General features: G+C 52.6%; 2 protein-coding genes across 2 annotated transcripts; one reads left to right on the forward strand and one right to left on the reverse strand.

Moving 5' to 3' along the window:
* The first annotated feature begins 166 nt into the window (after nucleotides 1-166).
* AAMP (angio associated migratory cell protein) lies at nucleotides 167-4,876 on the forward strand. Its single transcript, XM_032693962.1, is given in 12 exon segments — nucleotides 167-264; nucleotides 574-603; nucleotides 606-725; nucleotides 1,061-1,180; nucleotides 1,314-1,453; nucleotides 1,548-1,692; nucleotides 1,856-1,939; nucleotides 2,163-2,278; nucleotides 2,637-2,740; nucleotides 3,225-3,315; nucleotides 3,590-3,744; nucleotides 3,986-4,876. Coding segments are annotated over 12 exon segments (1,269 nt in total). The 5' UTR covers nucleotides 167-176; the 3' UTR covers nucleotides 4,062-4,876.
* ARPC2 (actin related protein 2/3 complex subunit 2) lies at nucleotides 4,641-24,682 on the reverse strand. Its single transcript, XM_032693964.1, has 10 exons — nucleotides 24,505-24,682; nucleotides 14,705-14,739; nucleotides 13,589-13,701; nucleotides 11,533-11,578; nucleotides 10,767-10,953; nucleotides 10,242-10,335; nucleotides 7,827-7,953; nucleotides 6,333-6,433; nucleotides 5,864-5,964; nucleotides 4,641-5,079 (listed from the first exon to the last, which is right to left on the reverse strand). The coding sequence occupies exons 1-10, from the start codon at nucleotides 24,576-24,578 to the stop codon at nucleotides 5,055-5,057; spliced, it is 903 nt and encodes a 300-aa protein (XP_032549855.1). The 5' UTR covers nucleotides 24,579-24,682; the 3' UTR covers nucleotides 4,641-5,054.
* Between the last annotated feature and the right edge of the window lie 28 nt (nucleotides 24,683-24,710).

The raw sequence follows: 24,710 nt of genomic DNA on the forward strand, positions 1-24,710 counted from the left end.
ACTATATCTCCCAGAGCCAACGCGCGGGGCGGGGCCGGCCCGTCCCGCTGGCGGAAAAGGCGGGGTCCGCGTGCGGGCGCGGGCCGTGGTTAGCTGGAGCGGGAGGGCGGCGGGCGGGGATTGGCCGGGGCGGGGCGCGCGGCGGAAGCGGCGGCGGCGGCGGCGGGCGGGTCGGCATGGAGCCCACGGAGGGTCCGGGGGCGTTGGGCCTGCACGGCGACGAGGAGATCATCGAGGTGGTGGAGCTGGGCCCGCCCGGGCCGGGTGAGACGGGGCGCTCCGCGCCGCGCATCGGGCAGGGCCTGCGGGGGCTCCGGCTTCTCCCACCGGGGCACCGGGCGTGCTGCGGCCCCGCCCCAGTGCCAGGCCCGGCCGGTATATCCCCTCGGCCCGCGACCTGTCCCCTCGTCGCTCCCCGGCCCCCTGCCGCTCCCCTGCGCCGATCTCCTGGCCGCGGCGGCGGCGTCGCGCATCCCCCCGCTGCCCTGTCCCCGCTCCCGCCGTGCCCCCAGCCGCCCAGGGGTGCCGAGCCGGGCGAGCCGAGAGCCGCACCTTGACCTTCGCCCTCTGCAGATGACCTGGCCGAGGAGATGGAGGACGTGGACTTGAGGACGAGGGGGCAGACGAGCCCGATGCCGAGGCTTGGGATTCGGAGGATGATGAGGGGGTGGAGGATGGCATGGAGGCACAGGACGACAGTGAGGTCACGTTCTCCCTCCACTCGGGTGAGTGCTGGGGTCCCCTCGGGACCTTGGCTGGGGTCCCACCTTGGCTTTCCCCAGAGCCAGGGGGTGCAGAGGGCCTTGCCAGGCTGCTGTCACCCAGCCTTCCTGGGACAGCCATCAGTACTCGAAGCTGCCTTGGGTTTGTTTTTGCCTTACACTCTGGCAGAGAAGCTCTTTGGGCCTCCCACCGTGGCAGCTCCTCTCCCATGTGAAGAATCGATTCCCACTGGGTTAGGAGTTCAGCTCACTGACATGGGGTTTGGATCCCCTGGGAGCATCAGGTGAGGCGGGATTGGCCCCTGAGCAATGTAGCCTGTCTTTACTCTCCTGTGAAGCTTCTGTTTTCTGCGTGAGCCTCGACCCCAAGACCAACACGCTGGCAGTGACTGGCGGGGAGGACGACAAGGCCTTTGTGTGGCGTGTGAGTGACGGGGAGCTGCTGTTCGAGTGCTCAGGTGAGCCTGAGGCTGTGCCAGTGAGAGTTGTGTCCCTTCCCAGCTGTGTCTGTCTGAGAGCTGTGCTGGAGCTGTCCTCTTGACCCCCCTTCATGGCTTGGCCTGAGCAGTCTCTGTCCCCTGATGTCCCTAGGACACAAGGACTCGGTCACCTGTGCCGGTTTCAGTCACGACTCTGTGTTTGTGGCCACGGGTGACATGTCTGGGCTTATCAAAGTGTGGCGGGTGGATGCCAAGGAGGAAGTGTGGTCCTTTGAAGTGGGGGACCTGGAGGTGAGTAGTGGAAACCCTGGTGCCGTGGGGAGCTCCTGGGCCAGCGGGGGGGGGGACACCTCTTGTGATGCTGCCTGTCCCTCTCTCTGCCCAGTGGATGGAGTGGCACCCTCAAGCCCATGTCCTTCTGGCGGGCACGGCTGATGGCAACACCTGGATGTGGAAGATCCCCAGTGGGGACTGCAAAACCTTCCAGGGCCCTGCATGCCCAGCCACGTGTGGCAGGATCCTGCCTGATGGTGAGGCATGGGGGCTCTCTGCAGTGGGGAATGTCACCAGCTCTGTAGCAGATGTGCACCCCACTGTCACCATCTGCCCTCCTGCTTCTGCCAGTCTGTGCTGAGTGGGAAGTGGAGGGAAGAGGGGAGCTGTGTCCCCATGCACTGTCTCTGTCTCACCCAGGGAAGCGGGCGGTGGTGGGGTATGAGGATGGGACCATGCGCATCTGGGACCTGAAGCAGGGAACTTCACTGCATGTCCTTAAAGGTAGGGAAGAAGTTTATCACCTGGGGTGCTTCCTATCTGGGGAGTGGCCTCTTCCAGTGGGCTCTGACCTCTGCCTAGGTGGAGAGGTGGCATCCTCCTAAGCCACTGGTGGCTGCTCCTTGCTGCTGGGGTGCTGGAAGAGGCGGCAGGAGGGGGGGTTTCGAGGCCTGCTGGGTCTCTGTGGGATGACACACAGAGCTCATGCCTGCTTCTCACCCCCCAGGCCAGGATGGCCACCAGGACCCCTTGACGTGTGTGGCAAGCAACCAGGATGGCAGTTTGATCATGACGGGCTCTGTGGACTGTCACGCCAAGCTGGTCAACTCCGCCACAGGCAAGGTGTGTCCGTGTGGGCAGGGCAGAGCCAGGAGCACTGGGGACCCCCCAAGCCCCTGTGCCAGACCAGAGGCAGAGCCAGGAGTGCTGGGGACCCCCCAGGCCCCCCGGCTGGGCTGGGCTGGTGCACAGCCATCGGCAGCCGGCAGGAGGCGTCCTCGCGCTGTGGGTGGAGCCGGGGCTGGGTGATCCCACTGGGCTCCTGGAAGGAAGTTTCTCCAATGTTTGCTCCCAGGAGCTAAGGATCTGGGGCCGCGTCTTGGTCTGCTGGGGATGCAGGCTTGGTCCCGGGTAAGGAACGGGATCTCTGTGCGTCTGGATCCCCTTCCCCCCGGGGACTAGTCAGCTTCCCTCCACACAGGTGGTGTGCGTGTTCAAGATGGAGAGTGTGGCCCCTAAGGCACCCATCGGTGAGGGCGAGGAGGCAGAATCCAATTCGGTGGAGTCGCTGGGCTTCTGTAATGTGTGAGTGTGGGGACAGCCCCTCTTTGGTGCTAGATCTTACAGGGGTTGTCACAGACAGATCCATTTGCATCCTTTGTGCTTGTTCTGCTGCATTTCTCTCGCCTCCATCCTCCCTGGCTGGATGTGGAGATCCTGGATCACTTAGGTGTGAGGACAAGGGACACCGGCTGCTTGGTCCTCCTGGCAACTGTTGGGTTTCTTGACTAGCATGATGGACCATTGTTGGGCCGGGGTACCCTCCAGACTCGGCTGTTTTCATGCCAGGACATTTTCTTCCTTATTAACCTTGGGCTGGTTGTTGACTCTTGCTGTCCCGTTGGCTTTCCTGATTGGGGTGTTTCATGGCTCCAGCCATTGGGTTGTCCTTCATATTCTCAACACACTGCAGCTCTCAGCCCAGGGTTTGCCTTCAACCTGGATCCTTCACACACTTCCATCCCTGCTTCCCCTAGTCCCATGTTAATGCCTGTTCCCCTCTCTGCAGGATGCCACTGGCTGCTGTGGGCTACCTGGATGGCACACTGGCTATTTATGATGTCTCCACACAGAGCCTAAGGCATAAGTGCCAACATGAGGTACAGCCCTACCCCCTCTCCCTAGGCCTGGGAGGTGGGCTTTGGGCCTGCTGGAGATCTCTCTCAGAGCCCAGGGGCCAGTTCCTGATTTGTGCTTCTCCCTCAGCCCTGGGCTTCCCCAAAGGCAGCTGCAGTCCCTGCACAGAGGATGTGCTTGGCCCTGGGGGCTGGCTTTCCTGTCTGTGTGGATGGCAGACAACATGGGAGGGAGGAGGGGATACGAGGGGGGAGCTGAGACTTAGCAGAAGTTCCCACTGTGTCCCCCCTGCCCCAGTCTGGGATTGTGCAGCTGCTGTGGGAGGAGAGCTCGGCCGTGGTTTACACCTGCAGCCTGGACGGGGCCGTGCGGCTCTGGGACGCCCGCTCGGGGAAGATGATCAGCGAGTACCGAGGGCACTCCGCCGAAATCCTCGACTTTGCCGTCAACAAGTGAGCAGGAATCCTAGACTCCTTCCCTGCAGGGTGGAGGGACCAGGAGTGGCAGGGGCCTGACGAACTGTCTCTCCTTTGGGTGCCCTTGGGGTTTGGTCCCAAAGAGGGGAGAGACACAGGTCCACGCTGAGACTTGAGGGTCTCAAGAGGGAGTGTGGCAGTTCAGAGCTGGGCCAGGGGTGTTGGTTAGGGATACCAGAGGTCCCCAGCCCCATATCTGAGCCCTGTCTCCCCGCAGGGATGCCTCCATTGTGGTGACCACCTCTGGCGACCACCAAGCCAAAGTGTTCTGCGTCCAGCGCCCCGATCGCTAGAACTGTGCCAAGGGATGGAGTCCCGGCACTGCCCGGCAGCTCGTGTACAGAGGGATGATGGAGATGGTGTCACTACCCTTCTCCAGCGTGTGCTTTGTAATTTTCCAGCCTGCCCTGCTTTGCCCTCCCCATCTAGGGGCCAAGCCTGGGGTTTTGTATGAAGATGACTTTTAATTATATAAATTATTTCACTTAATTGGATGCCATCTACTCTGCTTGTTGAGGGGAAGAGGACCTGGGGAGCTGTGCTCCCTCCTCAGGGATCTCCCTGGCATCCAGTCATGGCCTGAGGATCAGAGGCAGAGACCCCCATCCTAGCTCTCCCTGATAGGGGGAAGGAGGGAGCCAGGGTAGGAGGAAAGGGTGCAGATTGCTATTTGAGGGTAGGAGAATCATGCTCTGTGCAGTCCAGGAGTTTCCTAACAGAAAAGGCTATTCCCAGACCTGGGCACAGTACCCCCAAGTTGACTAGAAGTCATTTGTTCCACAATACAGGAATTATCTCCCTTGGGGGTGTGACTCCAAACACCCCTTCCAGGGCAAGGCCACATGCATTCACAAGCCAAAGCCCCACAGCCCTTTAAGATAGAAAGATCTCCTTTATTAATGAACCCCAACAGTATTTCTTCAGATACAGGAGTTTTGAACTCAAATACTCAGAAGAAAACAAGTTAATATTGCATTATTCTCATAAGAATAATGCAACTTATTTCCGGTAACATATTGCAAAGCGAAACAGCTTGAAAAGAAAAAAAAAAATTAAAAAAGAAAAGAAATTAAGTCAATCAAACTGGAATTAAAGTTTTGTTTCTTGGAACGATCAAGTCCTCGCAAGCACAGCTCGTTTCTGCAGATTACTCCCCAAACTGTCGTACAGACCCCGATTGCTTGAAATCCTTATGAGCCCACAGAGGTGCAACATTAAAAGCTACGATTATCGGGTAGCAAGTGCCCCAACCTTCGTCCTCCACGGCAGCCTCAGTGACCCCGGCGTTAACGGGTTGTGAACGTCTTCCCCCTGGAAGGATGCACAGAGAGGTCAGCACGGTCCCCAGGGTGGCTGTGGGGCTTGTGGTGGGGCACACGCTGCAGCTGAGCTTTCAAAGCCAGGCAGGCACTGCTGGTTCAGAACCCAAAGGTGTTTGTGGCTGCAGAACCAGTGAGAGGGGCTGTGGGGAGAGGCTGCCTTTTGCAGAGGGGACAACCCTCCTGCCCCAAAGCAGAATGCAAAGGGGACATGCCAGGACACACATTAAAAAAGGACACCAAGGGGCTCTGGGATTAGCAGAGGGTAAGGGACATGAGGGAAACCTTCACAGAATTGCTCTCCTCCCTCCACTTCACTCTGCCGCTTATTCACAAGAGCAAGCCAGCCAGCACGGTGGCCCAGGAGCACTCCTGGCCCCAGCCATCAGCTGCAGGAGCTGCAGACACACCGGGCACAAAGACCCAATCTCGTACCCACAACCCCCTAGGGAGGACCTGGCTCCTCCCCCCTCCTGAGCTGGAGCTGCCCCCGGAGCTGGCCAGCCAACTCTAATATAACAGGGGAAAAGCCCCACAAATGTCACCATGGGCCTGGGGGGGAAAACACAACACAATGGAGACACCAGGGCTCACAGGACCTGCTGGTAGAGGGTTTGCTACAGACCCAGCTCCTCAAAGGGCATGCAAGGCAGTAAGCTGTGGGTCACCCTCAAAGCACCCCAGCTTTCCCTAGACTGCGGTATGCCAAGCCGAGAAGGAGCGAGCTTGCGGCTGGCAGAGAAGCCCAGAGCGCCAGGCCCTGCGTTGCCACTCACGTGATTGTTTTCATTTCTTTCTTCTCTGCGTCTGGACGGGCACGGTTCAGCACCTTGAGGAAATCTGACGTTTTCGCCCTCATACGCGTGTGAATATAGGCCTGCGTTTCATTAGGACAAAACAGGGACATGTCAGGATCCTGTCTTCATAGCTGAGATTTCAAGACACGTCAAAGCCAGGTCACTCTGAACAATTACCCTCATTATTGTTGCCAGAGAGGAAATAAACCAGATCCAAAAGGGAAAAATCCTACTTTGCTGCTAGAATGGGAAGCAAATAGGCACTGCCTCTGCCCAAGAGCAGGGAGAAGGTGGCGATGCATCACTTGCCACCCCTGCATGACTGGGGAGGGCAATGCCAGACCCGAGTGAGTTCTCAGGAGGCACCCCTGCCCCATGCTCCTCCCCTGCAGCACCCAGGTCAGATGGGCTGAAGCCACCCTGTGTCCCCCAGCCCTGGCCCTCATACCTTCGAGCACTTGATGTGATAGTGCAGGTAGTCCCGGAATGTGTGGATCAGGTTTATGGTGTTGTCTCTGGCTGCAGCATTGGTGTGACGGGGGAACAGCACTGAAAGAAGAGGCCAACACAGACCATTAGTGCCTCCTGAGGCTACCCAAGGGCTTCAGGATCCTGCAGTGCTGGAAACTTCCAGGAGTGCTGCTCTGAATGCCTGCCTTGCTCCCTACAAAAAGCCCTTTACTGTGACACGTCCCAAGATTAAGCAGCACTTAATCTTTATATACAAGGCCTAGGAGCACTTTTCCATATCTCCTACAGCAGCCTGGACACAGCTGTGCAGTCTGTGGAATGCAGGCAAGGCCAAGTGCCCAGAGACAATGGCGCTGTAGGAAACTGCGTAACGCAGCATCGGTGCTTGGGAGACGCAGTCAGAGGAGTCAGCTTGGAGGCAGACCAGAGCAGTCAGGCTGCTCCAACAATTTCAAGATTCAGTCCACCCTGGGGTCTTGAAATTGTTTGTGGATCTCTCCCTGGCAGCTTGTAACAGAGACAGACAGACCCAAGTAGGTGGCTTGCTCTTTCCATCAGCTGGTGCTTTGCTAAGTGTCCCCCATCCAAGGGCTGAAAGAACTTTTTGTTTGGGTGATGATCTCACCTGAGACTGTCAGATCAGATAACTGGGAAATTGCGTCTCAACAAGCATGAAGTATGTGCCACCCCAGCCCTGCCATTAGACAGCCCTCCCACAGCTGACAGCTGCTCGGACCTCAGGACACCATTCAAGGAGCACCCTCAAGCAGTGCTAACTTCACCTTTCCCTGCAGTGTCTGTGCTCCATCTCTGAGCTCCAAACTACAGGAATGCTGGCCTGAGAGACCCTAAAGACGCATCCAACCATTGCCCCCAACTCCCCTGGAAGAGACCTATCCCTTTGAACAGGGTAGGGTTTGGACTCCTCAGCACTGCTGCCCAGGGGGAAGTGATGGCTCTGCTGGCCACCACCTCTGCAGGCAGGAGAAAGTGGCTCATCAGTGTTTGGCTCACAGCAAAGAGGCAGAGCTGGAGAAGCAGAACTCACTCACTGCCCCACTGCTGCTCTCCAATTGCCCCTGCTGACCAAGTACTGCACAGGTGCCTGCAGCTGGATAACCTACAAATACACTTGCATGAAACCTTTCACAAGAGACTTCCAGTTTCCACAATATCACAGCAAAGCCACCCTTCCCTTTGCTCTCAAGTACTGAACTTATTTTGTAGGCAGACACTAAACAGCTCACTGTCCACTTCTGTATCTTCTTGCCCACAGCAGAGCTGAGGTGGCCTGATATAGAAAAGGGACACTCCAAAGGGGGTGGACAATACAGAGTGCAACCCAGAGTCCCTGCAGCCCCCAGTGACCCACTTCAGCACTCAATGAAGGTGAATTCCTTTTCGTTTTTCATGCAGCAGCAGGAACCTCTCTCCTCCCGAGCATGCCCAGGCCTCAGAGCTGTCTGCTTACCAAAGGTGATGTAGCCAATATTGTCGCCAACGGCCGCGTCCGTGTCTTTCAGCTCCAAGGGTGGCTCCCTGTGGCTGAAGAGCACCTGTGGGGCTGTGTGACTGGCCCGGCGACCCTCCTTGAACTCCTAAACAAGACAAAGTGAAGGTGAGTCGCACTGCGACCCTTCAGCAACATGCTGGGAAAGCAAATGGGGTTTCCTCACTCCTACAGGGCAATGAGCAGAAGGTTGCCCAGCTTTCCCTGAATGGACAGAGTTCATCAGGCCAAACACCTGGAAAACAAGTCTTTTTCCCAGCAAAACCAGCCCCAAATGGATGGCTATCCTGGGTTTATACATGGCTCTAGTGCAGCCCCTCAGCTGGGTTGGCTTTCAGTGTCATGTCCTTGCCATGGGTGTTTTGTGGAAGGGACACCTCAGTCTGAGCAAGCACACAAGACGGCACAGCTCCTGCTGGAAAATCAACACCATCAATGCTTCCAGTGAAAGCGGGCAGTGCCCATCACCCCAGAGGAATGGAAATTCTCAGGGAAGGGTTGCAAGGTCTCTATCACACCCAGCATAAAGGCTCTGCCATTTGAGAAACCATCTCCCACCAGGAGCCTGCCCAGGCATCAAGAGGCACCTGCAGGGTTTGAAGCTTGTATGTGAAGCTTGCTCTTCTTAACGCTTCTCTACACCTTGAAACAATACCTTTAGGCAGGGAGATCCCTTCCCCCATAGAACCTCTGACAGCAGCACAACCCCCACTTCACACGAAATGAACTGTCTGCGTTTCAGGAATTGTAAGGACCATCCCTACATGGGGCTGGGAATGTCCAAAGATCATTCTCCTGCCCCAAGGCAGGGCAGCCTCCCCTCTGCTTCACTGGCCTCCAGCTCAGCCATCCTTGGCCTCTCCTCTGAGCACAGCTCCCCCTGGGAAGGGCAGGAGCATCCATGTCCCTTTTAGAGAACCGAGTAGATTACTGGGATTTCCTTAATGAAATGCTTAACTTGCACTTCTGCCTGCTTGTGCCAGAGGGTGAAATGGTTCAAATGGCTTCACTGGTTAGTTAATAGTCACATTTTCTCCATGAGAGCCCAGATGAGCAGCCACCATGCCCGGCTGCCTTATGCAAGAGCAATAGCTGGAGGGAAGGAGCCAGAGTGACTCAGAGTGGAAATTCTTGTGGCTGGGTAGAGACAGAGTTTGCTGCTGTAAAAACCAAGAATTTGGGACATGGAGACTCCGGGACAGCCGCTGCCTTGAAGCCCTGCCATCTCCCCAGGAGCCTCACTAACCCCACTTTGTTCACATCATGCCTCCTTCCCTGTTTTAAAAGCTGAATTCCAGGCTGAGGGATATGCTGGCGGAGAAAACCTCAAAGCCAGAGCAGATGCCCTGCCTGTAGCAAATGAACACAGTGAACAGAGCTGCAAAATAAGACTTCCATCACAACAGACCCTGTTCTGATGACGCCCAACACAGGTAAACTGGTATCCACCAAACTGGGCCAGTTTGAACTTGCTGTTCATGAGCCTGTCAGCAGCACAGCCTGGCACCCCTGAATAGGTGGGTTAAAGCTCTTCTATCCCTGGAACACTCTACAGGGCCCTGCTCCATGGCCATGCAGGCAGCTCCCCAGGAGGTTCAGCAGACACGAGTGAGGCGGGTCAGTGGCAGGGATGAGCACACATACCAGCACGCACTGAGCCTCCCCCAGCTGCACGCAGATGTTTTAATCTCCACAGGCTGCACACACAGGCTAACAGACATGCAAAGTGTTCACTACAAGTCTCTCCATGCTTTCCAGCTAAACAGCAGTTGCAAAAGTCAGCTGAGTGCAGAAGTACTTGGCATTAAAACTGGTTCAAGCCTGCAAATACAGTTTATTCATAGCTCTGAAAAACTCAAATTCAAGAGCTGCCACACTGAGCTGCTGAGTCTATCTGTAGCATTAGCAGGAAGAAACTTCGAGGTGCAGACAACTCTCAGCTCCATCTCAGGCATGGCATGACATTGTCTCACCCTTCCTCTCTCTTTACAGCCTTCCCACCACACTCAGCTCCTCAGCTGGCGCTGGTGATCCCTACACCACAGCCAGCCACACTACAGGGCCTCAACGTGGGGACTGAAGTATTTACTGTGGTCTTTCTCATCTGTAACACATAATATGTTTGATTGTCCAAATGAGCAAGACTATTAATAAAACAGATGCCAGTGCAAGAGCCAGGAAAATACAGTGCCTAGCCCTATTAACATGTTCTTCCATCCCAGTGCAGCATGGAGCCCTGCAAAGCATTTACATGCATTAAACTACCTTTGTGCTCACTTCAGCCCAACTTCAGCAGCTTATTTGGCAATGCTGCTTCAAGCAAGAAGGCACCTGAATCGAGGACCAGACCCTTTCCCCGTAATTCAGTTTCCATACCTGCATAAACACCTTTCCAATCACCACGTCATCGTCGTCCTTAAATACTGTGCTAAACACAACTGTGACACGGTCCTTTTTCGCCTCAACATACCTGCAGGTGGGTGAGAGAAGAGAACCCAGATGTGAACAGGAGCTAAGAAGATCAACTGGACAAGGAAGCAACTGTATGACAAGGTCAAGAAGACAGAACAGCCATTCACAGGCCTGGCTGCTGAAAATTTCCCCTCCCCTGAGACAAGTATTTGCAGGGAGCAAAACATTTCTGTTGGGAGTGGCCAGTTCCTCTCCTGCATGCACCCACAAGTGCTGCCACTAACAGAGACTCTTGTGTAACATCCCAGGAGCCTGAGGCATGAGCGTTACCCTCGCTGGATACTTGTGGAGCCTAGGACAAGCCCTTATTACTCTACTGAAGTACCAAGCAGTAGGATTTCCTGACCTTCCACCACAACCTACAGCTGTGAGCAGGAACAGAGTCCTGACTGCTGTCCGACACCCATGCTGCTTGGTTTGAACACTTACATTGTCTCATCGTCCCTGTAGTGGATGACTGCTCTTTTTTCTCCTTCTTTGCCCTCTTCCTGGAATTTAAAATACTTCTCAAAGACTGAAGCAAAGCAGTTGCGCTTCAACATGCCGGCTTGGTGCACAATGGCATCCTTGTCTGCGGGAAGGTTCTCCAGGTCGTAGAGCAAAGAGACATTGTAACCTGGGAAGGGACAGCCACCAACCTTAATAATCTACGTAGGGCCTTAATGAAGGCAGAGACATTTTCTCTTTAAAGAGACACCTACAGTCCCACCTTTGCCTTAAATCCTCCCAAAAGCCCCAGGGGTGAGTACTTCCCACTCCAAGCATGGCCAGAAGCCATGCCTGAACTCTGCACATGGTCATGGCAACGCTCCCGAGGCTCCTTCCTGAGCTCTCAGACACATGTGCTGGCTGAACTGCTCCCCAGTTTTTTGCAGTGAGTAGGAAGAGATATTGTCACAGGTAACCATGGTTTTCCTGTGTCTCACAAAGCTTCTTTGAGGAGAACAAAGACTCAAACCCTGAGGAACAGAGGCTTCCTGGAGGAGGGCTGCATAAAGAATTACAGCTTGTGCTGCAAGCTACTTCAGCCCTGACTTACCTAAGCCACCTTTTAAATTGCCATTCATTGCACAGAGAGCCGCAGATATCAAGCTCTTCAAGTGCAGCCTTCATATAAGCATTTCTGAGCATTACTTCAGTAATTTTGGAATTGCATTCACACACACACACAGAGTAAACATTATTGCAGGGTTACCTGATTCAGGATTTACCAAGTAGCTTCCATAGACTTTCTTCAATACCTAGAAAAGAAATTAAACATTGAGAGCACAAGCTATCAAGAGTTGTTTCTTCCTGCACAGCCTAAGCCATGTTTGGCCTTCATTTAGAAATATCAAATTACATCACCTGCCTCCCCTAGTCTAAGTGAATTTGGACAAGTATAATGTCACCAACTTCTAGTACTATTGGCTGCTCCTGCTCTAGGGAGAGCTCCCTGAATATCACTGACAGGGGACACGCTACATAACAGGACTCAAAACTGGAACTTTTTCAAGTTCCTGCTAGTGTTGAGCTTGCATGAGGAAGAAATCCCCTTCCACATAGCAGAGCCTGACAGAACAGATCTGAGGGCTACAACCATTCCTCCCCTTCAAAGGCAGATGCAAAGTGTGCCCAGTCCCTCTCCTCATGGGACGGCAAGTTCAGAGCAGGGGTCAGGTGACCGTGGCCCGGCGATCACCTGCCCTGTCTCAGCTTATTGCACAGGACAGATGGGCATGGAGAGGAGACTGCCAAGCAGCTTGAATGCCTCCCAGAAGCAGAACCGCCTACGACACAGCAAAAACCTTTCCTCAGACATAATCACTGCTGAATTTTACATCAATGGCAATTTCCAACTGAGCCATAGCTCTATGTCAATGAGGGGGCCGGAACAGGAGGTATTTCACAGGGAAGAACACAACAATGCTGTGGCAGAACTGGCCCTCCTGGGATGACACCCACTACCATGTGGAAAGGATGCACAGGCTCTCTGCATGCAAAAACCTCTTCTCAGCAGAGGGCTGCTGCAAGAGATGCCCTTAGCAGGAACCCCACTCTGCATTCTTCACAGTGCGGTTTCACAAAAAAACAGAGCAGAAACAAGTTCCATCATCTCCAGGGAAGTACAGAAAGCAACAGTTTGCTAACTGGAGATTTCAGAATGTAATTTCTATTCAGTCAGCACTTCCAAGGAGGAAGTGCTGCAAGTCCTGCAGAGATCCAGTTTTCCTCTAAAAGTTTAGGAAGTTGCCTTCTATCACTACCACAATGGCTGCTGGTGCACAGCGGTGTCAGCCACTTGACCAGCACAGTGGTTCTCTTGGGATCGCACACTGCACTGATCCCCACTAAATATGCTGGGAGGGCTCCATCATTTGGGCTGCCTGACTTACTGTTTGCCAGCAGTAATGCCTTCAGTGGCAGACAATGCTGCTCCTAGAAAGCTCTGCATACAGGAACCAGGAAAGCGGGACACTCAGTCTTATCTGTTCTGACTTAGGTAAGTCTTGCAGCCATTTGCAGGAACTCACTTAGGGTTCAAATCACCTGTTTCTCACCTGACTCAAAATAAACTGAGGGAGCAGTTTCCTTGTTTTCTTCCAAGGACAGCCACCCAGAGGCAAAAGCCTGTTGAAGAGCCTTGGGTGAACCCCATTCGCTACCATGTGGAGATTTGAAAACTGACTCAGGAACTGAGTCACACTTCCTGCCTCGCCACCCAACCACAGCTCAGAGAGGCTGCTTCTTTCTACCATAAATGGCCCTCTGCAGCCACAGCCCATTCAACAGGAACTGAGCCTGCAACTCCTCACGGCAGCAGTGAAAAGGGAACCCATCTGCAAATCAAGGTCTGCACACACAGCAGGAGTCCAGCACTGGCTCTCAAGTGTGGTTAGAGTAGGAAGAGAAGCACATGGGACCCCAGATCTGTCTTGGTGCCTTCCTTCACTTGTGGGCTCAACACACCAGTCAGGGAAACTATTTCTATATGGTCAGGGTTCACACTAATTTGGACTTGCAAAATTAGTGATGCTTTTTGCCTTTCAGGCTGTAGAGTCATATAAGATGACTACTTATTCATGAGAGAGTGTGAAGACACTTGCCCTTGTCTTCCTGCAAAGTGGGACTCCTGGTTGGCACAGGGCTGCTCCTTTGATCAGTGTGAGATGGGAGCACAGACGCTACTCTAAGGGTCAGATGTTGGATCCATCAACATTGCAAGGGCATTGCTAACCCAGTATTTGTTAGGCCCAGAGATGCTTGCTTACCTCATCAGCACCATGTTCCTGGAGTTCTTTGTAGAATTTCAGAGAAATACTGACCATCACTTTTGTCTTGTCTCCATTGGGGTTTGAAATATGGTAAAGGACTCCATCAAAGTCTAAGAAGCAAGCAAGAAAAATGTGAGGGAACAGGAATCAGTTTCCATTTCTGAGGAAGGTTTTCCCTACATGTTCCAGGAACCGCATAAAGCAATACTATTCCTCTTGCTCCAGCCCTCAAACAGCAAGAGAGAAACCCGCAATTAAGGAAAGTGGCAATGTCATGTAGGGAGATCTGTTATCATTCACAGGGCTAAAACAGTTTTGACACCTGTCCCTCACAGAAAGCTTTAGTCTAGTGTCATTTAGCATCCCCGGCAAAACCACTTGTGCTTAATGCAGGAGGATACAAACGCACAGAGACGGGAACCTTCTGGATGGCCAGCACAGAAAGTGACTGATGTGCCCACCAGGCCCGAGCTGCAGCCTGGAGGAGAAAACATCTCTGCCAGCAAAGGCAGCTCAGCTGCTGCCTGCTGTGACAGCTTCCACTTCACTGCAGAATGGGCAGGGAGGCCAGGAGGCAGGGAAAGGCAACCCTCCAGCTACCCAGCAAGCTCCACTTCCCCATGGAGCTCTACAGCTTACACAGGCTCTTGATAACAGAAGCAAAAAAATCAGCTGCCGAATGAGCACTTGAACTTCCTTTGCATTTCTCCTCCTGGAGAGCAAACTTCAGGGGATGAATTCATTTTGCCTGTTATCCTGAGCCAGCTTCCTATCAACCCAAACCAGACGGTGTTAAAGACCTCATAACAGGGCACCAAGGGCAGGACTGGAGAACAGGCAAGGTAAAAGAGAAGAGCTGTGTAGCAGGGACACACCAAACAAAGCTCTGCCACCGCTGAACTCACTGCTTTGGGGAAGTTCCAGGGAAGGCAGACAGACTGAGAAAATAGTGGGGCAGCCAACAAAGCCCCAACTCTGAGGATACTGCAGTGTCCACACCGTCTGCACCTGCCCAGCAGTATGGGCTGAGGTTGGGCAAACCAGGTGCAGCTGTGGGCGGACTGTTTGAGCCAGTCCTTTGTTCAGAGAAGTCAAGAGAGCTGCAGAGCTTACCTGCAAATGTTACTTCTACTGCCTCTGGTTTATTTCTAAAAAGCAAAGAAAACAAAGGAGATGAGAACTCAAATAGCAGCCTCCAAGCTGTGAAGGAAAGAGGATTAATTTCCAATGCCTTATTTCTCACAAGCAGCTCTTCCTGAAAACCCTCCTATCTCCTGCTGTTCAACTAGTACATAACCTTAAACAAGAGATCTTGGATTTCTCCTCATTCCTATAAGCGTGAGTTTTATCCCAGATGACATAAAATAGACCTTGAAGCTGGGACAGGTTGTTATTATTTGTAGTTTATTAATAGATTTTGACATCACAGATTTCCAGTTAGAACTGAGAAAGCTGCTCGTCACTAAGAAGTTCGTTTTCACAAGTGCACTCTCTGTACAGATCAGTTATAACACAGGTTTGGGGTCAGAGGCTCTTTTGTAAGGTCCTGCAATACCAGTTCGTGGAAGGGGCTGAGTAATCCTTCCTGACACAGTATCCCCTTTCCCATCAACACCAGCTCTGCAAATGCGTTGATATAAGTCACTTGCAGAGAAGACCCCTTTTCCAAGTCCAGGGCTAGGAGCAAACCACAGAAGGAAACCGTCCAGGAGTGAGTTTCATTCTGCCCCCCTTCCAAAACGCCCCAACACTTTGCCAACAACCTCTGCAGGAAAAACTGTAGCTCTGGGTTTGCTCTAACACTGCCCTGAGTGGTCTCTGGGATCCCTCAGCAGCAAGGCCCCTCACAAACCAAAGGTACACCACATCTTACACTGTGACTATGAAGATTAAACTACATCTTAACAAACCCTATTTCCAGGTTGTCCATGATCTGTAGAAGAGTAGGACCCCATGAAAGATGTAACTGCTTCTGGAAAGTAATTTTTTGGGACTGGCACTACATAATGGCTTTCACAACTCTGAGGGGACTGGTATTATAGGTCACTCTCCAGCAAGGAATGATGCAAAGGTATCTCCACTGCTGAGAGCAGGGGTGGAAAATGAGCAGGGGTAAAAATGGCAGTCTGATACTGTTGTTTCACACTATATCTCCACTTATCTTTCAAAAGTGGGTGGTAATTAACAGAGTACAGGCTAATGCTGCTGCTAACATAAATCTAGTCTCTAACATTTCATTCATACCTGTCTGAACCAACACAGTGAAATAACTCCTTAAACCAAAGCCCGTGATCTCAGCTATGTTGCTGCTGCTGCCCAGAGACAAGCTTCAACCTTTTTGCTGAAACTTGTTCTGTCCACACACTCGTATGGTGCTGGGTACTGGCTACACCTCAGTACATACATTGAGAAAGGGGGAGGGAAGTGATGATTCAATATCTACTTTCCCAAATCATATTCTGCAAGGATTTAAATGATTTTATCTCAGCAGAAAATACTGTTCTTTCATCAGCTTTTCTGCAGTCAGCCTTGCTCCTGGAAGGCAAAAATGACCACAATGTGCTAAAACTCAAGTTGGGCAATACAAGGGAGACTAAAGCACTGAACATCACTGATCCCAGACCATGCACCAAGTCAACATTTTACTCTGGTGGAAAGGGAGGAATTAATCCCCAGACAGAGATCCTAAGTAGAAATGATGAGGTGTTGCTGCTTCTTGAAAGTGATTACCTGTGAAAGGCAACAGCTCTTTTTTGTCTGAAGACTGGGGAGCCTCTGCCTTTTGTGCCACATCCCTGAAGATAAAAACCACACACTTGAAAGAAGCAGTGCGAGTGCACCCAAAGCAGGTCCTTTAGTTTAAGAGTTGTGCCAGCTACCTGTGACCTCTCTTGCTTTCATCTCCACTTCCCAGCTGGGCCTGAGACAGGCTCAGTGGACATCCCTGGTGGCACATTTAGCTCGGGCTCTTGGAAAGGGGAGCAATTCCCCAAGCTGCATCCAAGGCATTTCTGCTCACTGAGGACTGCTCAGAGCAAAGATGAAAGAAAATCCCACTGATCCCACTCGGTCAGTCAATGCAGACACGTTCTTCTTTTAGAGCACCACACTCAGACGTGGGAATCAGCCTGGATGGCAGTATAAATTTTTATAAAAAAAGAAACCTATGTAGGAAGCTTTAAAGATAGTACAGCCAGGCACATGAGAGCTAGGAATATTAAAGAGGACACATCCTTAAACCCCTGTTCCATCTTCTCAGAGTTATGCCTTTCAAACCCCATTTCCCAGGCACGTGGAGCTGACACCTCTTGGAGCACCGGCTCCCAAAACAGTCCTCCGAACACAGCACCTCCCTCTCATAAATGCAGAGAAGCAGCTGACAGCCAGCACACTGGAGTGGTTTTGCCGAGAAAGGACAATTCCCTGTTTGCCCACCCAGTATCTCGGGGGATGGCAGGAAGATCACTGGTCGCATTATTGAAGAAGCCGAGGAGACCACGTACCCGGAGCCGGTTGATGGCTCTGCACGAGAGCCTTTGTTCTGCATACAAAAGCTCACCGCTAGCACGGCCGGTTTTGGGCCTGTCATCGCGCAAGCATCTTCTCTTAGAGAAGTTATTTTAACGCTGATTTCCCGAGTGGCTCAGTTCCGGTATTTGGGGATGCTGAGGAGGGGAGATATTTAAGGGAAAAGGAGGTAACTGGGCAGAACTTCGGGTGCTGAATATTCAACTGCTTCCCGGCACAGCCTCAGTGAAGCGAGGGCTCACGTGAGAGGAATACAGAGCTCCTCGCAGCCACGCTGGCGCAGTCACCTACCGCACGCTGGCGCAGTCACCTACCGCACGGTGAGTTTTCTGCCTCGCTGGGCACACACCTGAGTAACCCAGGCCTGGCCTGGCCCAAGGGAGGACAGGGAGTGTGGCTGGGAGCAAAGTGAGCTCTCTTAGCCTTTCACAGTTAGAGAGCTTTACAATCACAAAGTTTAAAGTGCTTCTATTTATTTCTCTGGTTCATCTCACCATAACTACCCTGGCTACTTGAAACGTTTCTACAACAGAAAAACCACCCCTTTTGCTGTCTGAATTGTGGTTCCCCCATCAAGAAGTCCCCAGGCAGAAGACAGAGGAGCTCACCAGCGTCTGTACTTTCTGGATGAGTGACAGTGCTGCAGGTCTCACGCACATGATCACTTCCCCTCGACCTTCCACCAACCCCATCTTCCACTAACAGAAATAGCAGTGGAGATGTGCTGAACACCCTGTGGAGGCACAGCGTGTCCTCTCTGTGTTCAGCCCTCCCTGCTCTTGCAAAGGCTCAGTGCAGAGGACGCAGAGCACGCCTGGGACCGAGCCTGCATCACTGCAGGGTGGGTACCCCTTACTGTGAGGTTAGTGGCGCAATCCCAAAGAGCTCTGCCTGGTCCAGCATGCTCTGGCATCCCGTGCCTCTGTGGCGAGACCCTCCACACCCACAGTGGGAATTGGCAGTTTAGCAGCTCGGTGCAGAGTGACTCTAAATCCCAGCCATCTGTGAGTCCCAGCCAGACTGTAAATCCCAACTGGGCAGACAGGAGTTCAGTATTTGGGGTTCACTTCTACCCCTGATTCAAGTCTCTGAGAAACAGACTAAGCCTAGCTAGGCTCAGAGGAATTCAGACAGAACAGCCCATCCACTCCTGGGACAGAAAGCTGCTGGGACCCCTGCAAGCTCCTTACCCATCAATGCTACCTGAACCACAGCCTCCCCCAGTGATCTTCCCTGTTTGCTACCCTCTGCCTCAAATGGACAATAAAACCAGCTCCTAGCAGGAATAACTTAATGGGCTTCTCTCTGCACTAAACACTGAATCCAGACCAGACCTTTCTGCAAACCCCTGCCTGAACTCTGATGCTAAAATGGCAGCTGTTCCCAGCAACAGCAGCAGTCTGTTTTCTGATAACACTTATCAGGTTTGAAGTCAAATCCACACCAAATCCCATCTGCCCTCTGCTTGTAACAATAAAAGACCCTGACAGGTTTTATGTCTTCTTGCCTGCATTCCTCCTATTCATCTCCAAATGGCTCCTACACCCTGTCTATCTAATACAGAACCAGTTCCAAATCAGATTTTTCACCCCAGCAGAACATCCACGTAGAGTCACAGTACCCGTGGAGAGATGCCAGTGAGCACTTAAGAGCAATAACAAATCTTTTTTCTGACAGCATTTCCTCTATTTTGACTCTGACAACTTCCAAACTTCCTTGTTTTATTCTCAGGCCACAGATGCACTTAGCCATTTGTTACAATAAATTTAAGACCAATGAAGACTTATAATGATTATACAGAGCCTTCATCTTCTGTATTAAAAAGACTTAGCTGCAAATTTGGCTGACAACCATACTGAAGCATTTCCACGTCACAATTAAGGCCTGTACCCAATAATGGAGAATGGCAATTATTTTAAAAGCTGCAGCTATGCAGATACTCTAATCTCTTGCCCCAGAGGAGGCGGGGAAAAGGGGTATTTCAAAGCTTAAAGCTTCAAGCAGAGCTTTCACATCACTGGAGCCAACACACAGTTTGGATAAAGTGAGCCAGATTCAGTGACAGACTGCAGGCTCTTGCTACAGAAAAGTCACCCCAATAAAAAAAATTATGAGCAGTGTCTAAAATTATCTGAACAGTGCCTCCACTCCTGAGCCCTGCTCAGCTAACAAAAGCTTCCCTACGTAAGCCGCAGGAGCATAAGTAATCAAAGAGCTCCCATAGCTCTGGCAGCACACCCACCACGAACTCGAGCAGGAGTGCTCTGTCAGGCACAGAGCAGTGTACAACACCCCCACACACGCCAGCTCTCCCCTCTCAGTTAGGTGATCTCCTCGTGCCCAAGCTTTTCCCTTGATATGTGCCCAATAGCCTGGAGGAGGCTGGTTGGTAGGAAGGCAGTGGGATTCACAGCAAAGCACAGGTGGTCCTGCAGCACGGAGGCACAGGTAGATCCCCTTCCAGCCAAGTATTTGTTCCAGTTGTGGGTAGGTAGTCCACAGTTCCCCACTGGAGTGATCCAGATCTCTGGGGAAGGACCTCATTTTGCACACACTATTCACTGTGTTTCTTTAGCACAGCGATGGATATCTACTCTTCTCTGGTGTCAAGTACTGGTGGCTGCAGTAAGAACCACTCTCTGAGGATAAAACAGTGCAGGCCCCTCTTGGGAACCCAAGACAAAAACTGAAGCTGGAGCTATGACAGAACCACCTGTGAAAGCATAACACTTTGCAGATCTCGCTTCTCTTCCCTCCTGTGCTGTTGCTCGAAAGCAGAGCACTGCCTAGTTCCAGCAGAGGTGGTTCACAATCCACCATTAATGCAATCGCCTTCCCTGGTGGCTGAAGCAGGATGTGTTGTGTCTCAGAAGCTATGCTCAAACACCTACAGCACCCTCAGTGAACGCGGACAGCCAGGGTGTACAAGTGCTGCCCATGCCAGCTGAACCCAAGGGTACTGCTTTCTGCCAGCACCATCGCCTGAGCACACATCAGAGTCAGGCAGGTTGAGTTTCAGCAGGTGAGGTTGTGGGGGGAGATGTGCAGCTCCAGGCTGGGCTTGTGATGACAATGAGCCAGCACCTGCCACTGCTGCTGAAGGAGGGAGACCTGATCCCTGCTCCGTGGCTGCACCATGGCAAGCAGTCGTCAGACAACAAACGGGATGAGGAAACTCATTTAGGCTAAAAATACCCAGTTTTGCCTGTTTAATTTTAACCTAGGTCACTTCCCCAATCCTGTTTCCCTTGAAGCCACAAAAATCCCTCTGTCAGCAAGAAGGAAGGGGTAGCAGAGGAACAGTCTCGGTTTTGATGGGGCTGCTGAGGATTCCTGAAGCACCAGAGCCACGTATGGCCACAGCCACTCTTGCAGGGAGTTTCTCAGTGGTGCCCTGCAGAACTCAAAGCTCCTCTACCCTCCCAGCACAACCGACAGCCTCCAGATGCTCCTTGGTCTCCCCATCATGAACTCACTTTGCATGTCACATCACAAACACCAAGTTCACACTGCCTGGTTTCACCCAGGGCTCAGCCTCTCTGTCTGAGAGGCTCAGCTCCGCAGCCCACGAGCACCAAGTGACCGCAGGCGGGAAATACCATCAAGCAGGCGGGTGCAGCTTCAGCCCAGCTCACAGGAACTGCTCCGCACCAGGGAAGTTCAGGCTTCAGCTGATTTCCTATGCAGCTAATAGTCATGAAGCCTTGCAGATTTGTACCTACTAATAGCTGTAAAGAAACCAACAATTTGATTTGAGATTCTCTTCCCTCCACCCCCAACCCAGGAAAAGGCACACTGTTCTCCAGCTATGCAAATTTGTTTTCTTTTGCACAGTGGGTAAAAAATAAGTAACGGTTTGAGACTGATGATTAATTTACCAAAGATTTAGGGCAAGCTATGTATGATTGGAAAATCAAACCCTGAGAACAAAGCCCTGTGCCACACTTTCACTGGGATCAGTTAAATTAGAGCAGGACAAAACTGGACATCAAATCTGTTTTGGGAAGCTGTTCCTCCCTGGGTGCTAAACAGAACAAGTATTCACCAGACACAGAAGACAATAATAAAAATGTTTTACACTTACAGTGTTTGTGAGGGTTTTTCCTGTCTGTGTGGTTAGCAAAGGGAAGCAATGATGAGAAACAAAAACTTCCAACTGGTAGAGCTCATGCCCTCACATCACATTTCTATCAGAAATGGGAAAACCCACCTGTGACTCCAGCTTCTAGGCAACTTCCCAAGTACAAATGAATTAGTGAAAAGCTTACGGAACAGTTTATTCTCTTGACATCTACAAAAGCTTATGAGCCACCCTCATTTCAACACACTTATTTCCATGTACTGACCAGGTATTCCCACACTGTATCAGTTCAATGCTTGAAAGCTTCAGCAGCAAATTCCTAACTCAAGTTATTTCAACAGATTCTGGCAGGTTTAGACCTTTGTTTTAAAATGTGGTTGGTTTAAGAGAGTGGATTTAAACCAAGAAATTACAGTATTAAATAAAGAAAAAAAACAACAGATGCATTTAAGTCCATAATCTGTCACCACCTTGATCTAAATATCACCTTTCAATGGTGGCTGTCCAAGGAGGTGAGATTTCCACGGGGTTTGCCCACAAAACCAAACTAAATTTCAAATTACCCCATTTACAGGTGGATGTTGCCAAGCACCAAGGACCTTGTCAAGGGAGGACTCTCAGAGGTGGGTTAGGCCCTGCCTCAAGTTCTGCTCTCTATTCAAAGTCCTGCCAAGGCACCTTCCATGTTGGGAACTCCAGGGACAGCTGACAAACCTCCACATAGAGCAGATTGGAACATATAATATACAACAATAGTGTTATGGCAGTAATTAGCTCCAAGTTCTAGACGTGACCTAGTTCTATATGACATGGTGAAACGTGGAGTGTCTCCCACCTGACAGTCCAGGAAAGCTCTGTAGGGACCTGCCATACTACAGCCACACTGCAGCCATGGGAAGCAGAAGGGAATGACATGGCCCATGTCACAGGGCAAGTCTCTGGCAAAGGATTTGGAAAGAAACCCCACCCTGCCCCACTCCCAGGCTGTTGCTGAAGCCACCAGGCACACCTGGCTCCGGGACAACCACTGTGGACAAATCCCTGCATTGCATCTGCTGCATTCCTGGGTTAGAGCAAATAATGCAAACCCAACTCTGCCCCAGTGTCCTGACTCGCTCCTCTCAGTCACTGAATCCTTCAAGGCTCGACCTTGCCCTGACTGTCCTGTCTTCTTCCCCAAGACACACCTTGGAACAACCATCACCAAAACAGTGAAGCACATGAAATCTCTTCCTGCCTCCATGATGAGCACCACAGGAATGAGCCCAGAGCTGTGGCCGTAGGGAAAAGAAATTTCACATGAATAAATATTGCATAACACCCATTCCTTAGAAAAGAGAGGAAAAAAAAATGCACCTCACTGTGCTGCACTTGCCTGGACAGAAGGACCCCAAGCACAAGCACATAAGAAAATGCAGAAGTAAATAACTTCCTCACCTCCAGCTACACACTCACGACACAAAACTTATCTAGAAATGACATCTAAAGAACACAACATGCCATAGATGACTAAGAGGCAGAAGCAGAGCACCATCAGCTGCGCTACGGATCGATCCAGGAACAATTGGTACGTCAGGAAAGCGTGCCAACACACAAGTGAGGTGGCTTTGCTGCACAGTAAAATGGAAAATTTGGGAGTCTGCAGGCTGGTGCAGGGTGAGCAACGCCAGCTCTGCTCACATGGAGTCAGGGTTTTGGGGTGCATTTGAACCTGCAAACCACCCCCTCCACATTCACACCAACACAGGGACACACACGCATTCTTCTCTCTCCAGCAGGAAGAGTGCCTCGGAACAGACTTGCGATGGACAAGCTGTCCTGACGCACACTATTAACCTTGGTACATGTTGTACTTTCTAATGGATGCAGCTGCAATGCCACAGTGGGCACCTGAGAGCTCTCTCTTCCCAGTTTGGTGCCTGTGCTCCAGGGAAACCTGTTGCATTAAATGATCAGGCTCAAGAAGAATCAACATCTGGGAGCAGCTCGGCTATCAGCAGCCCGTGAGACTATTTTATGAAAAAAACACCAAAACCAAAAAACCAACCCGAGCAAGAATTCAAATGAGAGTGTGGGGAAAGCAGAGGAAGTAGCCTCTGTCAGTGTTCGGCATACAAAAGGTTGAGAGCTTCGAAAAATCACTGGAGAAAAAGGTGACATAGAAAAAGGCACCTGCCTGGGGGGGGTCCTTTCCCGGAGCAGCCTGAGCCGTGCTCTGTGAGGCACCAGGGCAGGCTCCACCCCAGCGATAACACCATGGTGCTTTGACTCTCAAGGCTTAGTCTCTGTACAAAGGTGTCTCGGCCAGCACACAGAGCAGCGAGCCCACAGGTAGCTCGGTGGCAGATTCATACGTTCATATGCAGGGACTTCCTTCCAAGCTAAGCTGTGCCTTCACAAGGATCTTTACAACCCTGGTGCAACACTCGCAGTAAAAAATCATCAGCTTCCCAGGGACTAAACTGTCCCAGCAGAGACGCAGGTGCAAACCAGACCCCCCAACCCACGCCCAAGGCCAGGACACCCACCAGGCTGGCACCAGGGGCCGTGGCTGACCCGGGGGCCTGCATCCCTCCTCCTCGCGAAAGCAAAGAGGGAGAGAGCTGGAATGTGCTCCCCACCCCCAAGGTGAAAGGCCGAGGCCACGACTCGGCACCACAGGCTTCCTGTTCCTCGGCTCCCCCCACACATTCGGTACCAGCGCTGGCACCACGCCGATGAAGTCTGCACTACCCAAAGCAAACATCCCTGCAAACCCACCCTCCTCCCTTCCCAACTTCCTCCTTGTTCAGGCCCTGTCCTCCAGCTCTGCCTCCTCAGCTCATCTCAACACTGCGATGTCCAACACCCTTCCCAGATCCCTCCTGCTCCTCCGGAGCTCCCTACTGTCCCATCAACCACCCCACCCAGCCCCACTCTCCTCTCTCCACTGTCTGTCCGGCTCTGCTCCTTCATTCCCCAGGCCTTCCCTCTGCCCATCCCCGCCGCCCCCAGCTCAGCTCCCCCACCCCGACCACCCTCCTCCCAGCCCCCGCACCCTGCAGGCCCCCACCCCGTGCCCGCTCTGCCCTCCCCGCTCCCCGGGTAGCTCAGTGCCCGCCGGCCCGGTGCCATTCCCGTCACGCTCTAACCCCCCATCCTGCCTTGTCACCATCCCCACCCTCCCCCGGCACGCCCCGCCGGCCTCTGCCCCGTGCCGGGGCGGCGGGCACAGCTCCAGCCCCGCTCAGCCGCCGCCGCGCCCCCGCCCCTCCCTCAGCCCGCGGAGCCGTCCCCGCCCCGCCCCGGCCCTCCCTGCTCCTACCCGGCGGCCGCGCCCTCGAACTTGAGCGTGAGGGTCTCCTCGATGATGCGGTTGTTGACCTCGAGCAGGATCATGTCGGTGCCGGGGGGGCTCTGGGGGAGCCGAGCCCGCTGCGCGCACCGGGGACCCGCCCGACCCTGCGCCGCCGCTTCCGCTCTCGCGCGCGCGTCACGTCCGGCCCGGCGCCGCCGCGCGCGCAGGCCCCG

Source organism: Chiroxiphia lanceolata, chromosome 7 (genome assembly GCF_009829145.1).
Source record: "Chiroxiphia lanceolata isolate bChiLan1 chromosome 7, bChiLan1.pri, whole genome shotgun sequence".
NCBI lineage: Eukaryota > Metazoa > Chordata > Aves > Passeriformes > Pipridae > Chiroxiphia > Chiroxiphia lanceolata.